The sequence below is a fragment of the Thermobia domestica genome, chromosome 9, assembly GCF_964235325.1.
Source record: "Thermobia domestica chromosome 9, izTheDome1.hap1.1, whole genome shotgun sequence".
NCBI classification, from domain to species: domain Eukaryota; kingdom Metazoa; phylum Arthropoda; class Insecta; order Zygentoma; family Lepismatidae; genus Thermobia; species Thermobia domestica.
In genome coordinates this window covers 149,790,190-149,808,530 of record NC_137462.1, presented here as the reverse complement: position 1 = coordinate 149,808,530, position 18,341 = coordinate 149,790,190, and the positions used below count along the sequence as shown (strand labels likewise).

Genomic DNA, 18,341 nt, shown 5'->3' with positions numbered 1-18,341 from the left:
AAGGGTAAGATTATGGGTAATGGTTATTAGATTCAAGATCTTTTTTTAAAAAAAATCCTTATATTTAGGTTTAAATGTGGCTCTTATTACCAGATTTGAGATCAATGGCTTTTATTACTCGGTTGCTGGCATTGCTGCTCTCTTCGCACCCCCAATCCCCTTCCACAATCATCGTATGTTTTATCACCAGTTTGAATTCGCACGTGAATATCTTTGGAAGCTAAAACGCAGCCAATAGGAAACTGTGTAACGTGAGCGCTACATGTGAACTATGGAAAGTCGGGAAATCAGGAAACATTGGGAGATTCGGTTACGTTATTTAGTATTTGCGAAGTCATTAGACTGTACAGAAACGTTTCTGAGATGTATCTGAGCGAAAAGGAAATTGGGAACTTTCGCTAGTTTGTTCTTATAGGTGCTTTCATTCTTAGTTAGTAGGTTAAGTTTACCGTGAGTAGCATAAGTATTTGTGTATCTTGTCTCGAATTTGTACCACTACTGAACTTGATCAGTATTATTTTCTATTTATAGCAGAGTGAAGTAGATTTAGTTGAGATTGGTTCACTGGTTATTAAGTTATCATAAATCTTTCCTAAAAATATCGTAAATTGTTAGGTAACTTATACATTTATATTACCTATAATAGCAGTGTGAATTGGTCTTCATCTACCTGTTTTTTAGTGACATATATTAGGTGTTTTCTGTATTTGAGGTTCTCCGCTAGAAAAATTAGGTACGTATATATTGGAATTTCTTTTGTTTAGGCTACCTGAACACGAATAAAGATAGAGATGATACGATTTCCCGACGGGTCCGTGTTGAAGGTCAAAATTATTAAAATTTTGGGAAACGGATCGTGTTTGTTTTGCTCGCTGTCATATTTGTTGTTCGGTAACGAAGAACTTCACCTAGAAATAAGAATTCAGATAGTTGAATACATAATAGGAAGGTGGAAGGAATACGGAATGCGGACGCGTGACTTTGTTGGAAATCCCTATCCCTTTTCCCGGGAATACGTGCAGGCGATGATGAGGCGTGAGACTCTGCATGCGAAGTCCAAGCAGCATCGGAAATATTTAATGGGTATCGTTTCGAAATCTGTGTGGAGGGAAAGCATATTTACAGTTTCGGGTCCGGAATCTCAAAAGGACTTAGGTTTTCGGAAACCTACAGAGTTGGCATTTTGATGCGTACGAGATTTCTGAAGTATGCGATTCAAATGGAAGGCAAGAGAATCCAGTTTTGTCGTGTCGTGAGGTTAGTAGACGAAGTGAAATGCAGTTCGTTATTAAGAGCTCATTAGAGATTCCAGTCTGTAAAAAAAGGACGTGAGATGCAGAAATTATTGTTGAATCGAGTGCATCTAGATGTAAGTTTGGTAGACCAGAAAAATTAAACGTGATGCCAAGTAAGTTTTCAGCTTAGTAGGGATTAACAAATCAGACGTAATTCTGAGAAATACGCGCAAAACTCTCCATGTTAATCGAAAGGCGAATGAGAAATACGCAGAAAAAAGTCCGGATGTTCATCGTACGTAAGTCGGTTAAGAAATACGCAGGAAAAAACCGTGGTGTTCACCGTTTTAAAAAAAATCAACTAAAGGCAGTTGCAAATGACAGCAAACGAAACCCGGAAATAACGTTAAACCGAACTGCAGTGAGGCGTTATACTTTAAAAAGAAGAAGGTTATTAGGGGTTTCACTGTAAAACAGCTAAAGCAAAAGTACGAGTTACGGAAATAGGTTTGTTTAAATTTAAGAGGAATTTCGAAGTAGTTCTAAAATTGACCAAAAACGTTGGTGGAAAACGTACCGCAGAGAAACGCATGGAAGCAGAAGTATTGTTAAAGTGTGCTCTGCTTGAGAGGTCAAAGGCTGTTCGGCGATACGTGAATGTCTGGAAAAGCGTGAAAAAACTGTTCAGTCTGTTTGCTGAAAGAATGCAAAATGCGGGCGAGCAACTAGGTATATTTTCGAAATTCCTAAGGATATTCGGCCCTTCTCTTCACATCCCTTCCCAAGAGACATATTACTATGACGTATGTTATAGAGGCTTGGCGCGTAATGCTAAACCAATCAGCTTGGATAATGAATGTTTTTCCTGAAGTGGTTCACGCGGAAGATAGATATGGCGGCATGTGACTTTTCCTTTAAGCAGCTTAAGACATTAGGATGTATCCTGACGTCGCTACGTAATACCAATTTCGAGAGGTTAGTACTGCAGAATTTTAACAGGGAGATGTGTTTACTTAAGCAAATCATGCCATACTTTCCTGAAGTTCGTACGCTAGTACGAAATGTATCTGTTGATTAATTGCGCGAAATATTTGAGCACGATTGATTTTGTTATGGAAAAAGCCGATTTAAGAATATAAGAGATTCCTGAAAAAGACTCAATCTGGAAAATTTGTGCTGGATAGTAATGTAAAGAAGAGTATTAGGAAGGATGAGATAATTAGAAGATTTCAGAAAGCGTTTAAGGTCCTGACAAAGAAATCACTAGATATGCTTATACACGATTGCATCTCTTGTCAGAAGCTTTGCTTTCGTAGTGATATAACTTGTCTCGAAAAGATGAGAAAACCGCTGATGTGTGCAATGTGGGAAAAGCTTACAGATCATCTAGATGAGAAACAAATTACGCGGAGTAGCTTCATTTGCAATTAATGTCTTAGCATTTTTTGCAAAATGCTTTGCCTCCTACATGCATTTTAAATGAATTATTTGTAAGCGATTGTCCAGACGAAATGTAAAAGCTTAATGACTATGAAAAGATTCTAATTTAAAGAGCAAGCTTTCCAAGTTGTAAACATGCAACCAGTTGGAAGCAAAAACCTTCCGAACAGGCAATGTAAAAAATGTTAAAGGCAGTATTTTCCATTTGTCCCGCCCCCTGGAATGCACACTTAAGAAAGTTTTCAAACCGGAAGAGCTCACTAATAATAACCCGGAATTATTTGTCATGGTTCGTAGTGTTCCGGTGGAAAGCACACTACCCTTGCCTTTCAACCCTGACAAGGTGTTAAATGTAATGGCACGAAGAGGGAAAAGGAGGTCGCTTTTATAGATATTTGTTAGAGACAGAATGAGAAAGTAATTGACGTGTGTTTTACTGTCTGTTCCAAATGACAAGTTAAATAAGCAGTAGCCAATGATACACAAACGTTTCTTCAAAAGCCAAAGAAAATAATAAAGACTTTCTAGGCTTCACACGCTGTGTTGTACAAACATATCGCACGTACGCCAGCAATCGACCAAGACAAGGAAGAAGTTCAATGCTGGGGAAGAAAAGAGTTCTAGATGAAATATGCCTTGATGGATAACATCAGGGTCTGATGACAAGCTAACAAGTTCGATGTGTTCAATGTAAAAATAAATAATATAAAATAAAATAAAATAAAATAAAAAGATAAAAAAGTGTAAAGTGCAATGTGGGATGCCATATTAACTGTTTCTCTTCTTTTCATTCTCAATTCAACTCAAAAATTTGAAGAACATTTAAGAGTACTCATGTTACTGCATATATTCTTTTCAATAGTAATACTTGTAAAATGCGTTAAAGTGAGTAAATTATATACGTAAGAGTTTCGGAAAAGAGAATTTGGTGTCAAGAATTGGTGACAATGTTAAAAAAAATGCACATAAACTGAAATAAAAACGTTAGTGAATGTATGCTATAGCAATCTATGCATTTTACAAATTATTAAAAACAAGAAAATTGTTTGTAAAGTATGTTGAAATACATACAAGCATTATAAAAAACGTTGAATATAAAATTTCTTGGATTTATTTTAAGAAAAAAAAAAGAAGCATACGAGGTGATAGGTGAGCAAAAGATGATGATGGAGTAAAGAAGGAGATAATAAGGAATGCGAAGAAGGCAGGTTTTAGGAAGTTATTAGACAAAAAAAGGAAGAATTCCATATATGAAAGGATTCCCGAAGATACACAAAAAAGAAGTAAAGTTGAAACCAATAATGGATTGGAGAAAGAATATTTTTCAAACATCAGAAAATAAAGAAAATAGCACAAGAAATAAGAGAAGAACAAGTAAGTAATAGGGTTAAGTAAGTAGGAAGTAGAAACAAGGAGGATGATAGAGAAGTAGGAACAAGAAACGAGAGGACATTGCTGTTTAGCGTAGACATCAAAAAAGCAATTGTTAGTTTAAGAAGGGATTACATTTTTAAGGTGTTGGAAGAAGAAATGAAAAATAGAACAATAAGGAAGTGAAAGAAAGGAAAATGATAAAAGCACTAAAACTGATATCAGACAACAGCGTGTGTACAATAGGAAAGAAGTAAGTGTAAATAAAGGAAGGACTAAGTATAAGATCAAGACTAAACCTAGTGTTGTCAGAGATTGTAATAAATGAATGGGAACAGAAAGTGAAAGAGGAATGGGGTGAAAGATTGATTAGGTTTTGCAGATATGTGGATGATTGCTTAGGTATTTGGAAAGGACCAAAGAGGTAGTCCGAGCAATCTGTGAGAAGAATAGAAGATAAAGAGAATGGAATAAGCCTAGAGGTGGAATTAGAAGAAGAAGAGAAAATAAACTTTCTAGATACAACAGTAAGAAAAGCAGAAAGGGGATTCAAAACAACATGGTATAGGAAACAATGTTCAGCGGGTGTTTACTGCCACAGGAGGAGTGTAGATGAAGCAACTAAAAAGAACTTTATTATAAATATGGAGAAAAGGATAAAAATGATACACAGTGATGACGAGAAGAGAAAAGAAGACATACAGCAGTTTCATAGTTTATTAGTGCAGAATGGATATAGTGAAGATAGACTGAAGAAGGATAGTAAGAAAGAAGAGATAAAAGACAGAATAAAGTGAGAGAAGATACTGAAAAATAAAAGAAAAGATGGTTTGAAATAGAGAGCATGGGAGAAAAAACGGAAGTCCTGAAGAACTACCTGAAAAAAGGAGGGGTAAGAACATACAGAAAAGGAAGTAGAAGAATGTAAGATGCATTGCAAAGAAAGGTTACAGAGATTCAACTAAGTTGTAGTAGTCCCCTCCCACAGAACTTTGCAGGTGATGTCACCCAAAGGGTTAGCAACACTGCTGTCCAGTCGGCGAGCCTTCGAAGCGGATATACCCGGAAAGCAGCGGGAGAGGCTCGTCCACTTCGAACTCGACGGTTGCTGGTGCAGGCAGGAGCAAGTAGTGAGCTCCTAATCAAGAAGGAAGAATAGGACGTGCTACATGGCAGAATAAATTGCATAAGTATCTCAGTTTATCTGAACAGTGGACAAATATTTAGTTAAATACTTCCGCAATATAAAATATTTTAAATTTTGTACTTAAATATTGAGGCCCTCAGCCTAATAAAAATTGTTGTTTATATTCGATTGTTTTCATTCATCCACCTGGTTAAGTCGCATGCCGTATATTCGATAGTGCCTCGAACTTTATCCCAGAAGTGCAACCAGTGTCTCAATTCAAACTTATCGTCCAGCACGAACTTCAGTGTCAACATCCCACGTCAAGTTCAGTTAAAAAAAAAAAAAAAAAAAAAAAAAGTGTGATCTCATTGAACAAAAAAACTGTCCCATTGTGTGATGTGAACAATCTCCCAGGATGTGTGCAAAATAACTACAATAGTGAGCTGTCATCAATCTCCACGGATAGACTTTGATCTCCAAATGTCCAGCAGGAACGCTAAAGAAAAAAAAAAAAAAAATCCAGTCTCTCATGTGTGTCCTGTGTTCAAGTGTCCCACTCACTGGAAATGCGTTACATCGAATGACATAGTGTTTAGAACGCTTATATGTACATTCATATCCTAAAAAAAAAAAAAAAAAAAGCAAATTACATGTCATATAAATAGTAATCAGTGCTTTTACTCGATCCGATTGTGTACATGAACTGGTTTCAACCAACAAGACTGCAGTGATTTTCAATGTATATATTAACCATCGTCTTGTTTTTATATATATAATGTTATTTCGTGTACTCTCTCTCTATATATATTTGTATTCGACGTCCAATATTCAAGAAGAGTGTAGTGTACACCAGTCCACGTCATTTGAAAAAATGTCCAACAAACTTTAAGTATCAACAATTCCATGCAGCGTTTGCATCCCATTAAAAAAAAAAATCGCCAAACTTAATACGGCAAAGACGGTTTTATAAAAACCGGAAACCGATTTCTAAAATAACCGAAATCCGAAAACACATTTCGGTTTTCTCCAAAAATCGATTCGGTTTTTCACCGAAACCGGTTTCGATTTTCACCAAACAAAACTATTTAACTATTTCTGCGGCGGAGAACAATGAAACAGTATTTTGGGCAGAAATAGAACGTTTTGGAAAATCAAACCGGTTTGGATGAAAAACTGAACAGGTTTTGGAGAAAAACGAACCGGTTTTTGGAGAAAACCGGATTCGGTCAAAAACCGAATCGGTTTCGGAGAAAACAATAACCGGTTTTGGTGAAAACTGAAAACCGAAACTGGTTTCAGAGAAAATCTCTAAACATCCCTTTTACCATCTCTGATTTCTCTACACAGAACCAATAACTTTTGACCTAGTATTCTATGTTCCCTTTTCTGACGTTTTGCAGGAAAAGTCCCTAACTGATGCTGCAGAATGATTATTCTGGATACAGTTTCAACCTTCCTAATATTACGCAGAGCCTTCCAGAAGGATCGTTGACTTCCATAAGCTAGATCGGAAAATCCTCGATTCCAGCCTTCATTTAAATTATTTGTCACTTTTGCCCCCGTTAAGAGCAGGTTCATGTACATTCCACATTTCCTTAGGTAAGAGAGGAGGGTATCTCTTGAATCTAGAAACAAGTCCCATGTTGGTGTAAGATGCAACACATTTTAAGGGTATCACTAGTGAAGGTACTATCAGAATAAAGCAACAAATTTTGCAAGATTTGTGGGAAATTTACTTTAAACTGGACAATTCTTCATCTACCGAATGTAGTGCTACAAAAGGAAGCATTTAATTCAATACTTACAAGAAAATAACTTTAATCATCTAGCGACATTTTAATATATTATGTGCTCAAATTTAATCATGTTGCTGGATAATTGTTTTTAAAGAAGATAAAAGATATCTTAAATATCATTTGCCTTTATTACCGACCTAGCATGAATTAGCAAATTTTGGAAAATGTCAGAAGACTACATGCACACGTCAAGCTGCAGTCAGTCGCGCAAAATATTTCTACACGTCAACAGCTACTGTGCGACTCGTTAGCGAAATAACAAAGAAAAATGAGAAATTTCAGTGATTTGTTGTCAAAGAACTCACGACACGACGACTTGTATAAAATGTGTAATTAACTAAGTTATCATGATTTGTGAAGGAAACATGAATATTATAAAGTGTAAGTAAAATTATGCTAGTGCGTAGCACGTTAATGCGTCATTAACCATGTTATGTTACAATCGTAATTCGAACGAAATCCAACAATCATCGGAAATTTTATAACTTTTCACGAACAAGTATGAGTGAAGTGAAGTGATAATGCGAATATCCAATCTATTATCCGTTGTACAAAGCTAGCTATATCGATCTGTTTCGGGACTCGCTATACTATGGGCTATCAAACATCTTAAAAATATAAATAATTTAATAGTGTTATAAAAGTAAATGTGTTATTTTACCAAATAACGTGTTTTAATGGAAAGTGTTGCTTCAAGTATCTTAAATTTGTAATATGTATACGGTAAGTAACAAAGCCTCTTTCAAAATATAAGTTCTTCAAGAACTGAGGCAAATACATATATAAAATAAAATTCCTTATATATTCAAAATAAAATATCACAATTCATATTTTATACTGACATGCGCATTAAGTGATTTTAAGCGTCACTGTTTCGAAGGCGTTGTCATCTGATACTGATTCTGGGTTAGAAACTCAAGTTCGCACTTCTCACCGGTACAGATGTGCTATAACCTGATCAGCTTGTAGTAGTAATCTCTGAGCTTCATGAGACAACCACATACCGAATCATACGACTATAACAATAGCGTCCGAATATGAGAATACATTTTTGACTTCTGGAAAATAATCTTTTGGTTATAAGTCACGGCAGCTCAAACACGGAACCGAACCCCGTACCGTTACAAGTCTTACAAATTGTACGTCATAGTATGTCTGATGACGGCAAAGATACTTTGCCGAAACTGTAAAGTAATTATTTATTAAATAATATATGCTTTGGTCGGAATTGCCTTTTATTGTATAAAAGATTATACATATATGAGCGTTCTCATCAAGAGTGTTGTAAAAAAGTTTTTTTCTGTGAAGTTTTTTTCAATAAAAATCATCGTTGTTTTTCAGGTATTTTTCATTTTTTTTCCTGACAACTACTGGCATTGCTTGTTACAGCAGCAGCGTGTGAGAGGTCATTCAGTACCTATACCCCTGTACATTCGTATAGACGAAATAGATTAACAAATGAAAGGGCTGGAAAGATTGTTTATATCAATCAGAATCTTAAACTTGCACATAAGAGTAAGATTCCCTTGGATATCTTTGAACCAGCTTTTGATTCGAACATTCCCTTAACATCTGCAACTGTCACATCACTGCCCAGCACATCAAGAACATCTACAGCAAAAGAAATCGACGAAATGAAATGAAATCTTTAAGTTTAACGTCCCACGGTTATGCCGGTTAGGCTAAAGGAGACGGTGATTATGAGAAATGAGTGAAATGGTGGAATGAAGAAAGTGGGAGGAAACGGGAGAACCCCGAGAAAACCCACGAGCACGGTGTTTGTCCACCACAAAGTCCACACGGCGCGAGCTGGGATCGAACCAGGGACCCCAAGCACCGGAGGTGAACGCTCTACCACTGAGCCACCGCGCCCCCCAAGAGCTTTTCAGACTGAAAGTGACACTATAGACATTTCGCAATTTACGTTATATGACACTTCGAGCGACACGCTTGACGTGTCTTCAGACGATTTTTAAAGTAAAATTAATGAAAACATCGTAACTTTTTTTTAAATATATTTGTGTTTGTAAAATGAAAGCTCTTGTTAAAACTAGCCACTTAAAAATATTTTATCTCAACCTGACTGGTTATTTAAATAGCAACCTCAACAGTAACAGACGAAGTTTTTTGATAATCTTTAGAATTACACAAAATTATATTTACTGGTCTTGTTGTTGGAAATAATAACTACATAAGAAAAATTTTCTCTTCTTTTTACATCTTAGTTTCAATTGTGTTGTTGAGAAATACTGCTTCAAATATTCAAATGTCATCTATATTCATGTCTTGTATTACGTATCATATATCGAGTCGACAAGTTATTTATGTGTGGTATTTAGAAAATACTAGTAAGCAAATTAGTATCATTAGTTTTTATCTTTAGACAAGTTATTTGCATTTTATGCTGTACGCGAAATTATTTTCGTACTTATTACCAAAAAAACTACTTCTATTTCTTGGATGAAAATGCTGAAACCCAGATTATTAGTAGGTATCCTACTCATATATATTGTAGAATATTTGTACCCTAACAGTACCTAGCGTATGCATTTTATTGTAATTACCACATAAAAATAGTTCTTACTTAAATAGATGTTAGAAACATTACAAATAACTATTTAAAAAATTTAGAAAAAAAGAGGCAATGTTTTATTTCTAGAACACGCACGTTTCTGAAAAATACAAAAGGTTTCTTTTTCTACTTACACACTATTCATAAATAATAAATATCGTTATATATTAATACCTGTATTTCAGTGGGGTGAGAATTCTTGCTTTTCTGAACCCACATGTGATTTTGCATCACAAAATTAAGGTTGTTTGTTTGGATTTTAGCGATTTATTGTACTAAATAAGCTATTAAGGCAGATTTTATAGTTTAATGTCGACGCGAATCGAACGTGGATCTTGCATATTCAAGATAAGTACCCTAATTGTTGAGTTCATTGTTGGATACTCGTTTCACTTCTAACCCCATTTTGGCTATCTGAATCCTACTTCATTTAACATACTTTCTACCTTTACAGAAATAATGTTGTCGATGTAAGGTTGATGAAGCCATGTGGCTAAATGGAACATCAATCGATTTTTCTGATTGCAATGAGCAACATTCTGGCAGATGCACTTCTTCACATCCATTTCCGTCGAATATGATTTGACAACTTCCTCACACACTTCCCCTGCAAAGAACACAAAATCACTAAAAGAATCAGTATTACTATATTATAGTTAATTGATCACAGTTAAACAAAAGAAAAAAATATGATTCTCAAAATCTGTCCTTTCCTAAATTATGTTTTTAAAAATATTTCATTATTAGGGATAAATGTAGTTGCCGACAACACCTTAAAGACTTCAGGGGAAATTCTCTCTCTGAACATTCATTTATTATTTATGTATGGTTCCTTTTTCCCAGACTACAAAACCGGCTAAAAATTACACCTAGTTTAATTTCTTTTATAAAAATATTGGTAGGGATTGATGGCTACTTCGTCCTGTACAGAAAGTACACAAGATCTCATATGTGCTTCTCTTTTGGTATAAACCATCGTTCTCACTACCTTAGATTGTCGACCGTTTCCATGATTACCATTCTGATCTTGAAAAATTCAATAGTTAACTCTTAAAGCACTATTTAAATAATAACCTTGACCTCGAAAATTATATTTTCCTGCACTAGACTAACACACATTAACTATTTTGCATCTTTGGTTCTCTCTCTCTCTCTCTCTCTCTCTCTCTCCAAAAAAAAAAAAAAATCGTTCTCACAAAATGCTATTATTAATATTGAAGTGTTTTCTCATGTTTTTGATGTCCTTGATTGTTTGAAGATAAATTTCTCAATACTTTGAAATCACTGACCACTGTAATATTATTCTACTTGCTGCACTGTTCAAGCTTTTATTTTATGTTATGACGGTAGTAATAGTAGAGTTACATACATATACATATGAAGGTCGTTCAACAACTCCTTACAAAATCCGAAAGATAACTCTCATTGTATCGGAAAAGGTTTGCTTTCTGTACGCGTCATTCCACACTAGACATGTTAAGGTTTCAGCCATATTCGTCACGTGGTTTCATTGGCATAGTCGATAGACGAAACAAACTTGTGTTTATTTGGAAAAATGGAAAGAAATGAATTTCGTGCGATTATTAAACACTTATATTTAAAAGGTTTAGCATTGAAAGAGATCAAAGACGAGTCGGATTAAGTTTAGGAGACATTTGCTCCTGTGTTTGCGATTCTTTACAACTAGTTAAATTAGTTTAAACGTGGCCGTACATTAACAAATGATGAACATCGTTCAGGATGTTTAGTTCCAGTTGAAGTGACTCTCTCCGAAATGACTGACAAAATTCACGACATGGTTTTAAATTATGGACGAATTAAAGTGCGCGAAATAGTTGAGACCACAGGCTATCACAAGGTACAGTGTTTCCAATTTTGCACGAAAAATTGCGTTTGAGAAAAATCTCGGCAAGGTGAGTGCTGCATTTGCTCTCAGTGGAGAATAAACTCAATCGTGTGATCGATTTGGAGGCTGGTTTGGCGCTTTTCTGTGGCAATTCCGACGAGTTTCTGGTCGATATGTAACAGTGGACGAGACATAGATATACTATTTTGTCTCGTCTCAGAAACAAAGGAACACTCGAAACAATAGGTTTTTAAAGGCGATCCAGATTCGAAGGCGAAGACGGTGAAATCGGCCAAGATGATGACAACAGATATTTGGGATGCACGTGGAATCATCTACATCAATTACCTGGAAAAAGGACACGATAAATGAAGAGTATTATGCGTTGTAATTGCATCGGTTGAGAGAAGAAATCAAGAAAAAAAGTCTTCATTTGGCTAAGAAAAAAATTCTCTTGCATCAAGACAAGTTTCGATGGCGAAAATTATGGAATTAGAATTATTACAACACCCACCGCATTCCTCAGATTTGGTCCCCAAAGACTTTATTTATTTTTGAACTTGAAAAAATGAGTCGGTGGAAAACGATTCACGTCGAACGAGGACATGCTTATCTTGAGAACCTTCAGAATCCCTACTTTTTAGAACGCTTTAAAAAATTGGAGAAACGCTGGGGAAAATTATTCGAGCTAAACGGATATTATGTTTAAAAATAACAAAAAATCTATCCAAAATGATTTATTTTTTATCTTTTTCTAAGGACTTATTGAACGACCCCCATATATATATATATATATATATATATATATATATAACTCAAGCTACTCTGCATTGCGGCACATATATCACATGAGACAAAGATTCCAACGTTACTGGCGGTTACAGGAGGGGAAGCCTACGACCAACTGAGAGGCATCTGCTGCCCTGATGTTCCTGCTTCTAAATTGTACTATAATATTAAGCCACTGATGAAGAAACATTATGCAGCCTCTATGAATGTCCTCTTCAAGCGGCACCAATTTTATATACTGCACCAAAAGGAATATCTAATAGTAATGAATTTTGTTTTGGATCTTTGTAATTAAGTTTCCTATTGTATCAGAATCTTACACCACTAGGTTTTGGAATACCCAATGAGGCCATGAGGAGACAATTACTCACTACGAACAACCAGACGTTTCAGAAAGCTATCAACGTGGTAACAATCAGAGAAAATACTGACCAAAAGTTGAAAATTTTAAAATCTGAACTATATTTTGGACTTCAGTGTTCATCCAGGTATACTTCTGCGCATCGTTCGTCTGCATCTTCCAGTTCGCCCACAAACTTTCCAATCGGGGAAAACGTACCTTCCGTTAATCAAAATGTAACCTGAGGCATGCAAAAGGCGAATGTCTCGCCTGGAAAAATATTCTGTACTAGCTTCAATTTTCAATCTTCTTCTGGGAAACACTCAGCTCTCCCTAGCGACTGTTCACTCCAAAATCATCTTCGAGCGACAAGATGAAGACGACTACGATTTGTTAGATGTATTTATTTCAGGCAAGAGTTAGAAACTCTTGTCTGCTCAAAATTCTACGAATTTTGGATTGTAGCTATACTGGAAAACTTCTTCAGAATTTTGTAACAGTTTCAAATGCAGCATCAGTGCTCAAAAGCTCCACACAAAAACTTGCAGAATCGTTGAAGAAAATGAAATTAGGAAAACCAGGAAGTAGACAATTATATGAATACGAAAGATAGTCAAGTATGGAGAGAGTAGCAAAGACTTTGTGATTTCTACGCTCATATATATTGGGCAGAATATCTAGACTGCGCGGGAGAAACGGTATAAATCAGAAACTGGTCAAAATGTGATAAGTCAAAATTGGAGATCTATGTGTCATGCTCCACCTCCGGTTAACTTGGTATAAGTCGATTCTGAACGTGAGTTGAATAATCGCATCTTGCTACTGTTAGTATAAGTGATTCATACTGATGCTTGGTAAAATAAAAACTCCCTCCTGAAAGCCTGTGTTTTTTGACTTATACTGTTTCTCCCGCGCAGTCTAGATATATCAATACATGTAACACATCGGTGACCCATAGAATTGAGATTTCTTCGAGATAGAATCTGTACAAATGCACATGATACATATGGCTGATACAATTTGTTTTATGTTTCAATGAAATTGTAAGAAAGTGGGATTCTTACTGTTAATTAGTATTCAGGCGGTGAAGTTCTTTTATGTAAGGGTTGGGAACCCTACGTGTAAAATAAAAGAAGGAAATAGCTGAGAATCTTGTAATTTAAGTGTAACTTGTTCATTTTCTGCGTTGCTATTTTCGCCCACTAATATATGTACAGCAAACGTAAACAGATACATGTTCATAATATTTTAAAATTAACTTACAAGAGGACGGTATCGTGATCGATACCTCTACCGACTGCACATCAATAAGCTAAGTTTTCTGATTGTTGGACATACAGAGACGAAATCCTGAAGCAGTAAGCATGTACGGTAGTTTCAGAATATTTTTGACACCGAATTCTTTTCACGGATGATAATTCCTATCGATTTCCCTACCTGTGGGGATACTGCTTGGATGCGATTACCAGCTAAGTTTCCCGACCTACATCCGATCGAGCATGTCTAGAATGCCTTAGTCAGATTGATAATATGTCATTCCCCTCTCAGAGAAATACGGGAAGCAAACGTGCCTCTTCGCAGAGGACGGAGTTTCTCATCCACAACTTTCATCAATAACTTTATTTTGAGTAGGATTAGCCGTTGTGGGATCTGGAAAAGCAGCTTAGGGTCATCACATCCCTTACATGCAACTTATATAATTTGTAACATACATGTTCGTTCGCACAAAATCGCTTTTTCAATGGTGATAACATGTTTTTTTCGAAGTATTTAGTATGAGCTGCATACAAAATACGTATTCACAATAATATATTTTGCGTTTTACTCCATCCCTTAAATTTTACACAACAGTGTACATACACTACTAGCTAACAATTGCAAAATTTGATTCATAACTGTAAAATCTTAGAACAGAATTGCTTTACTGGATTCCATTTGCCCTCATAGATAAGGTTGATTTTTCTTTGTATGTACTGTAAAAAATGTCAAGAAGTAAAATAATGAAAATTAGAATATAAAAACCAAAAACGTATTTGAATTTTTTCGAGCTGACAGAAGTCTAGAGTCCTGAGAATGTAGAAATATATGATGTTTAAATACTTTCCTTCTGTGAGTCATATAAGTATTTTTACGTTGGAGTCACGATGGTTTACAGGTAGGTAGCTTACTTCTAGCGGTTCAACTCTAAGTCGTGTGAATTTCTAGGGACCAACATGGTGTCCGTGGATTTTCCCAGATTTGCCCCGGTTCTTTTCACCCTAACAATTATTTACCTACATCATCATCCGCCTCCTCTAGCTTACAAAGTATGTCTGGAACGCTGAAATAAACATTTTTAACTTACAAGGCTTACAACAAAAACGTTGAAACCAATGTGAATTGTTACCTACCAAATTTTTTCATCGGCCATGTTAGAAATATGATAGATTCTTTTTCTTCTGTGATGGTATCCTCGAAAGTTTCTCTGCGAGAACGTCTACTATTCTTTGAGCGCTGATACTTCTCAAGTTCCACCATAGATTTCATTTGATCTGCAATTACGTTCATTTTCTCTAAAACAGCAGCCTGTAAAAAGTAATATTTTACATTCTTATCAATAATACTAGGTAGTGATATACTAACTTCCCTAATGTTAAATCAACAAGAGGGATACGAAAAATATATTGTCTAAAATATTTACATCATGCAGTGGCTGAACCAACGAAGACACTCTTGAAATTGTTACAATTTTAAGAGTTGGGCTATGATAGTTAATTGTTATATAAATCTGAAATAGGAATTCAGGGGAAGCAGCAGACACTTCACCAAATTCCCCAGTTGAGAGTAAATGACATAATGATATCGATTTTTTTACGTATGTTGTAGAAATTTTTTTAGAAGCACCATACACTTAGGAGATATCAATTTTTTGTTGGTATTGGTTGTTTATTTCTGTTTGTCCATCTGCATTTCCACACACACATTATATATATATATATAGAGAGAGAGAGAGTATTCATTTAATATTTAATTCATTAAAGTCTACAAATGGGATAGGGTTATAATTTAAGCTATTCTCTCGCTCCTTGCAGCTCAGAAGGGAACACTTAAAGTGACCCCTCCTTGTAACTTCTAAACAAATTAAAAGAAACAGATGAAATTTTGCGGCAAACAAATATCAAAAGGGGAAAAAAAGTTTAATATACTCGACAGTGTAATTAGATGAATAGTATTGGCATCTCAATATAAAGTTTTATTTTTTCAAATGGCATTACGTCAGGTTATTACATATTTCAAATCTACTGTAAAACAAAACATTAAAATACCACACTTTTTTACTCAGTGTTGCTAACTAAGGATACTACAGTATCACAAATGTCCAAATTTCGGAGGGCTCTACAACAGTAATAAAGCAATTAAGATAAACGAAGCGGTAGATATCTAAAGTAACTTTGAGTCGAATAGTATGACAATGATATGATGTATTTCGGATAAATAGGAACAAAGTTACAAGAAACTGAAAATTTAATTTTGTAATACAAGCTTTATTTTGAAAACATGTTAAGGTAAGTACCGTATCTAAGAAGGTAGAGGATTTCCAATACACAAAACAATCATAACACCGTTTACAGCAATTTGATATCTCAAAACGTTCCGGAAATAGGATGAACATTTTGTAGAGTTTGCAACACAGCTAAAATTATGAATTTGTAGGGAATGTTTAAAATGATCATTGTTTTCTTTTGTATCAACGTATAGCATTACAGCGATACAATTTGGTAATACATAAATTGTAACTAAGAATAATTTTAAGCAGTGATGTTTCGTACGAAGTTCTCCAATATCTCACGCATGTCTCCAAAGCCTATCCTATTCATATATAGCGAGCTGTTTAAGAACCCATGGATAGTGTAGACAATTTTGGCCTATACCTTATATATATATATATATATATATCAGCGCAAACCGTACTCTTTTTGGAAAGAAAGAAGGTGAAGCAAAATAAATAATGTTTGGTAGAGACATTTTGCAAAATTGAAGTGTTTCAGCTTTTAATACACTACGAATTTGACAACAACTACATACTTGCTTTCATATAGATGTTTATGGTCATTTATGGAGTGTGTGACGGGATTTTCGCCTTCTATTCCATCTGTATAACGGTTATAGGTGTCAATTCCTGTTGGGAAGATTTCCTACCACGGTAAAATTAACGTACAACCTTAAAAGTAACAATTCACAATATCACTGTCACACTCCCACCAGTTCCGGTTCTGATTCCATAAGTTATAAGCTCATCTTAACCTCAAGATACAAGTTTTGATTCTTTACAAGGTATGTCTCATTAAAGTTCTAATAAGTTTATACCAATAAGCTGACACGTTATTTCTATCACCTGAGAACAAAAATTCATTTCCAGAAGGTTCATGGTGACGTGTAGGGTTGAAATGAATTTCGGTATCGCTGGTACGAGGGCTATCCAGAAAGTAGATTACGTTTTCGTCTGTGTCCGCTAGGGGCGGGGCTAGCGCGGCCATCTTGGGGTCAGAGCGTTGCGCAGCTCAGTCGGCATCTAGCCGTGCTAGTGAGAGGTTCGTGCTGTGCTCCGTTAAGATACTGTGACGGTTTGAAATGTCTGCGTTAATTGAGAATTCCGCGAGCTGCGAGGTGCGTGCAGTAATAAGGTTTCTGACAGAAAAAAACTGTAAACCGATAGAAATCTATCGGCAGCTGTGTGAAGTGTATGGGGACAACATTATCACTGAAGGTGGAGTGCGACAGTGGGTCATAAGATTTAAAAATGGCCGGACCAATGTTCACGACGAAGATCGAAGTGGGAGACCCAGCAAAGTGACTGCCGAACTTGTCGAAAAAGTCGATGTTAAAGTCCGTGAAAATCGAAAGTTCACAATAACGGAACTTTCTTTGAGTTTTCCACAAATTTCGCGAAGTTTGTTGCACGAAATCATCAGCGAAAAGCTTGGTTACCACAAGTTTTGTGCAAGATGGATTCCAAAAATCTTGACAGAGGACCACAAAAATCAGCGAATGGCTGCAGCGTTGCACTTTTTGGACGCCTACAATAAGGATGGTGACTCTTTACTCGATCGCATCGTTACTGGTGACGAAACGTGGGTGAAACACGTGAACTGTGAAACGAAATTGCAATCAATGCAGTGGGGGCACACAGGTTCTCCCCAAAAACCCAAGAAATGCATGCAAACAATGTCGGCAAGGAAGATGATGGCGACTGTTTTTTGGGACAGAAAAGGTGTGATTTTGGTGGACTTCCTGGAAAGAGGCACTACAATAAACGCTCAAAGGTATTGCCAAACTCTGCAAAACCTCAGAAGAGCAATTCAAAACAAGCGCAGAGGAATGTTGAGCTCTAAGTTCTTGTTGATTCACGACAACGCCCGGCCCCACACGGCAAATGTCACGCGTGAAGTTCTTGAATCTTTTCAGTGGGAGTTGTTTCCTCATCCGCCGTACAGTCCCGACCTGGCACCGAGCGACTTCCACCTATTCCCAGCAATGAAGAAGTGGCTGGCTATGCAGCGTTTTGATGACGACGAACAGCTGCAAGAAGAGGTAACGAAGTGGTTGAAGTCGCAGGCGGCCGAATTTTTCGACGAAGGAATTTCCAAGCTCGTACATCGCTACGATAAATGCCTTAATTTGAATGGTGACTATGTCGAAAAGTAGTATTTGTGTGTGGCTTTCATCTGTATATAATAAAATTTGTTTCCTATACTTTGTTGATTTTTTTATTCCAAAACGTAATCTACTTTCTGGATAGCCCTCGTATTAACCACATATACATGTTAGATTTAGCGGTGGTCG

The 18,341-nt window shown here is 36.0% G+C and overlaps 1 protein-coding gene across 3 annotated transcripts in view; it reads right to left on the bottom strand.

Annotated features, from left to right (window-relative positions):
- LOC145695100 (cyclin-dependent kinase 2-interacting protein-like) overlaps positions 1–18,341 on the bottom strand; it is a 113,006-nt gene that overhangs the window by 26,654 nt on the left and 68,011 nt on the right. Inside the window, exons 4-5 of one of the 3 annotated variants that reach the window (XR_014133110.1) lie at positions 14,909–15,083; positions 9,900–10,150 (exon numbers count right to left, since the gene is read on the bottom strand). Coding sequence is in view for 2 of the 3 variants with exons in the window: in XM_081771997.1 (XP_081628123.1) it covers positions 9,954–10,150; positions 14,909–15,083 (372 nt within the window). In the remaining variant the exon portion in view is untranslated. Of the gene's footprint in view, positions 1–6,477; positions 10,151–14,908; positions 15,084–18,341 lie in introns of those variants that run through there. The other 2 variants (XM_081771998.1, XM_081771997.1) reach the window with 2 other exon arrangements.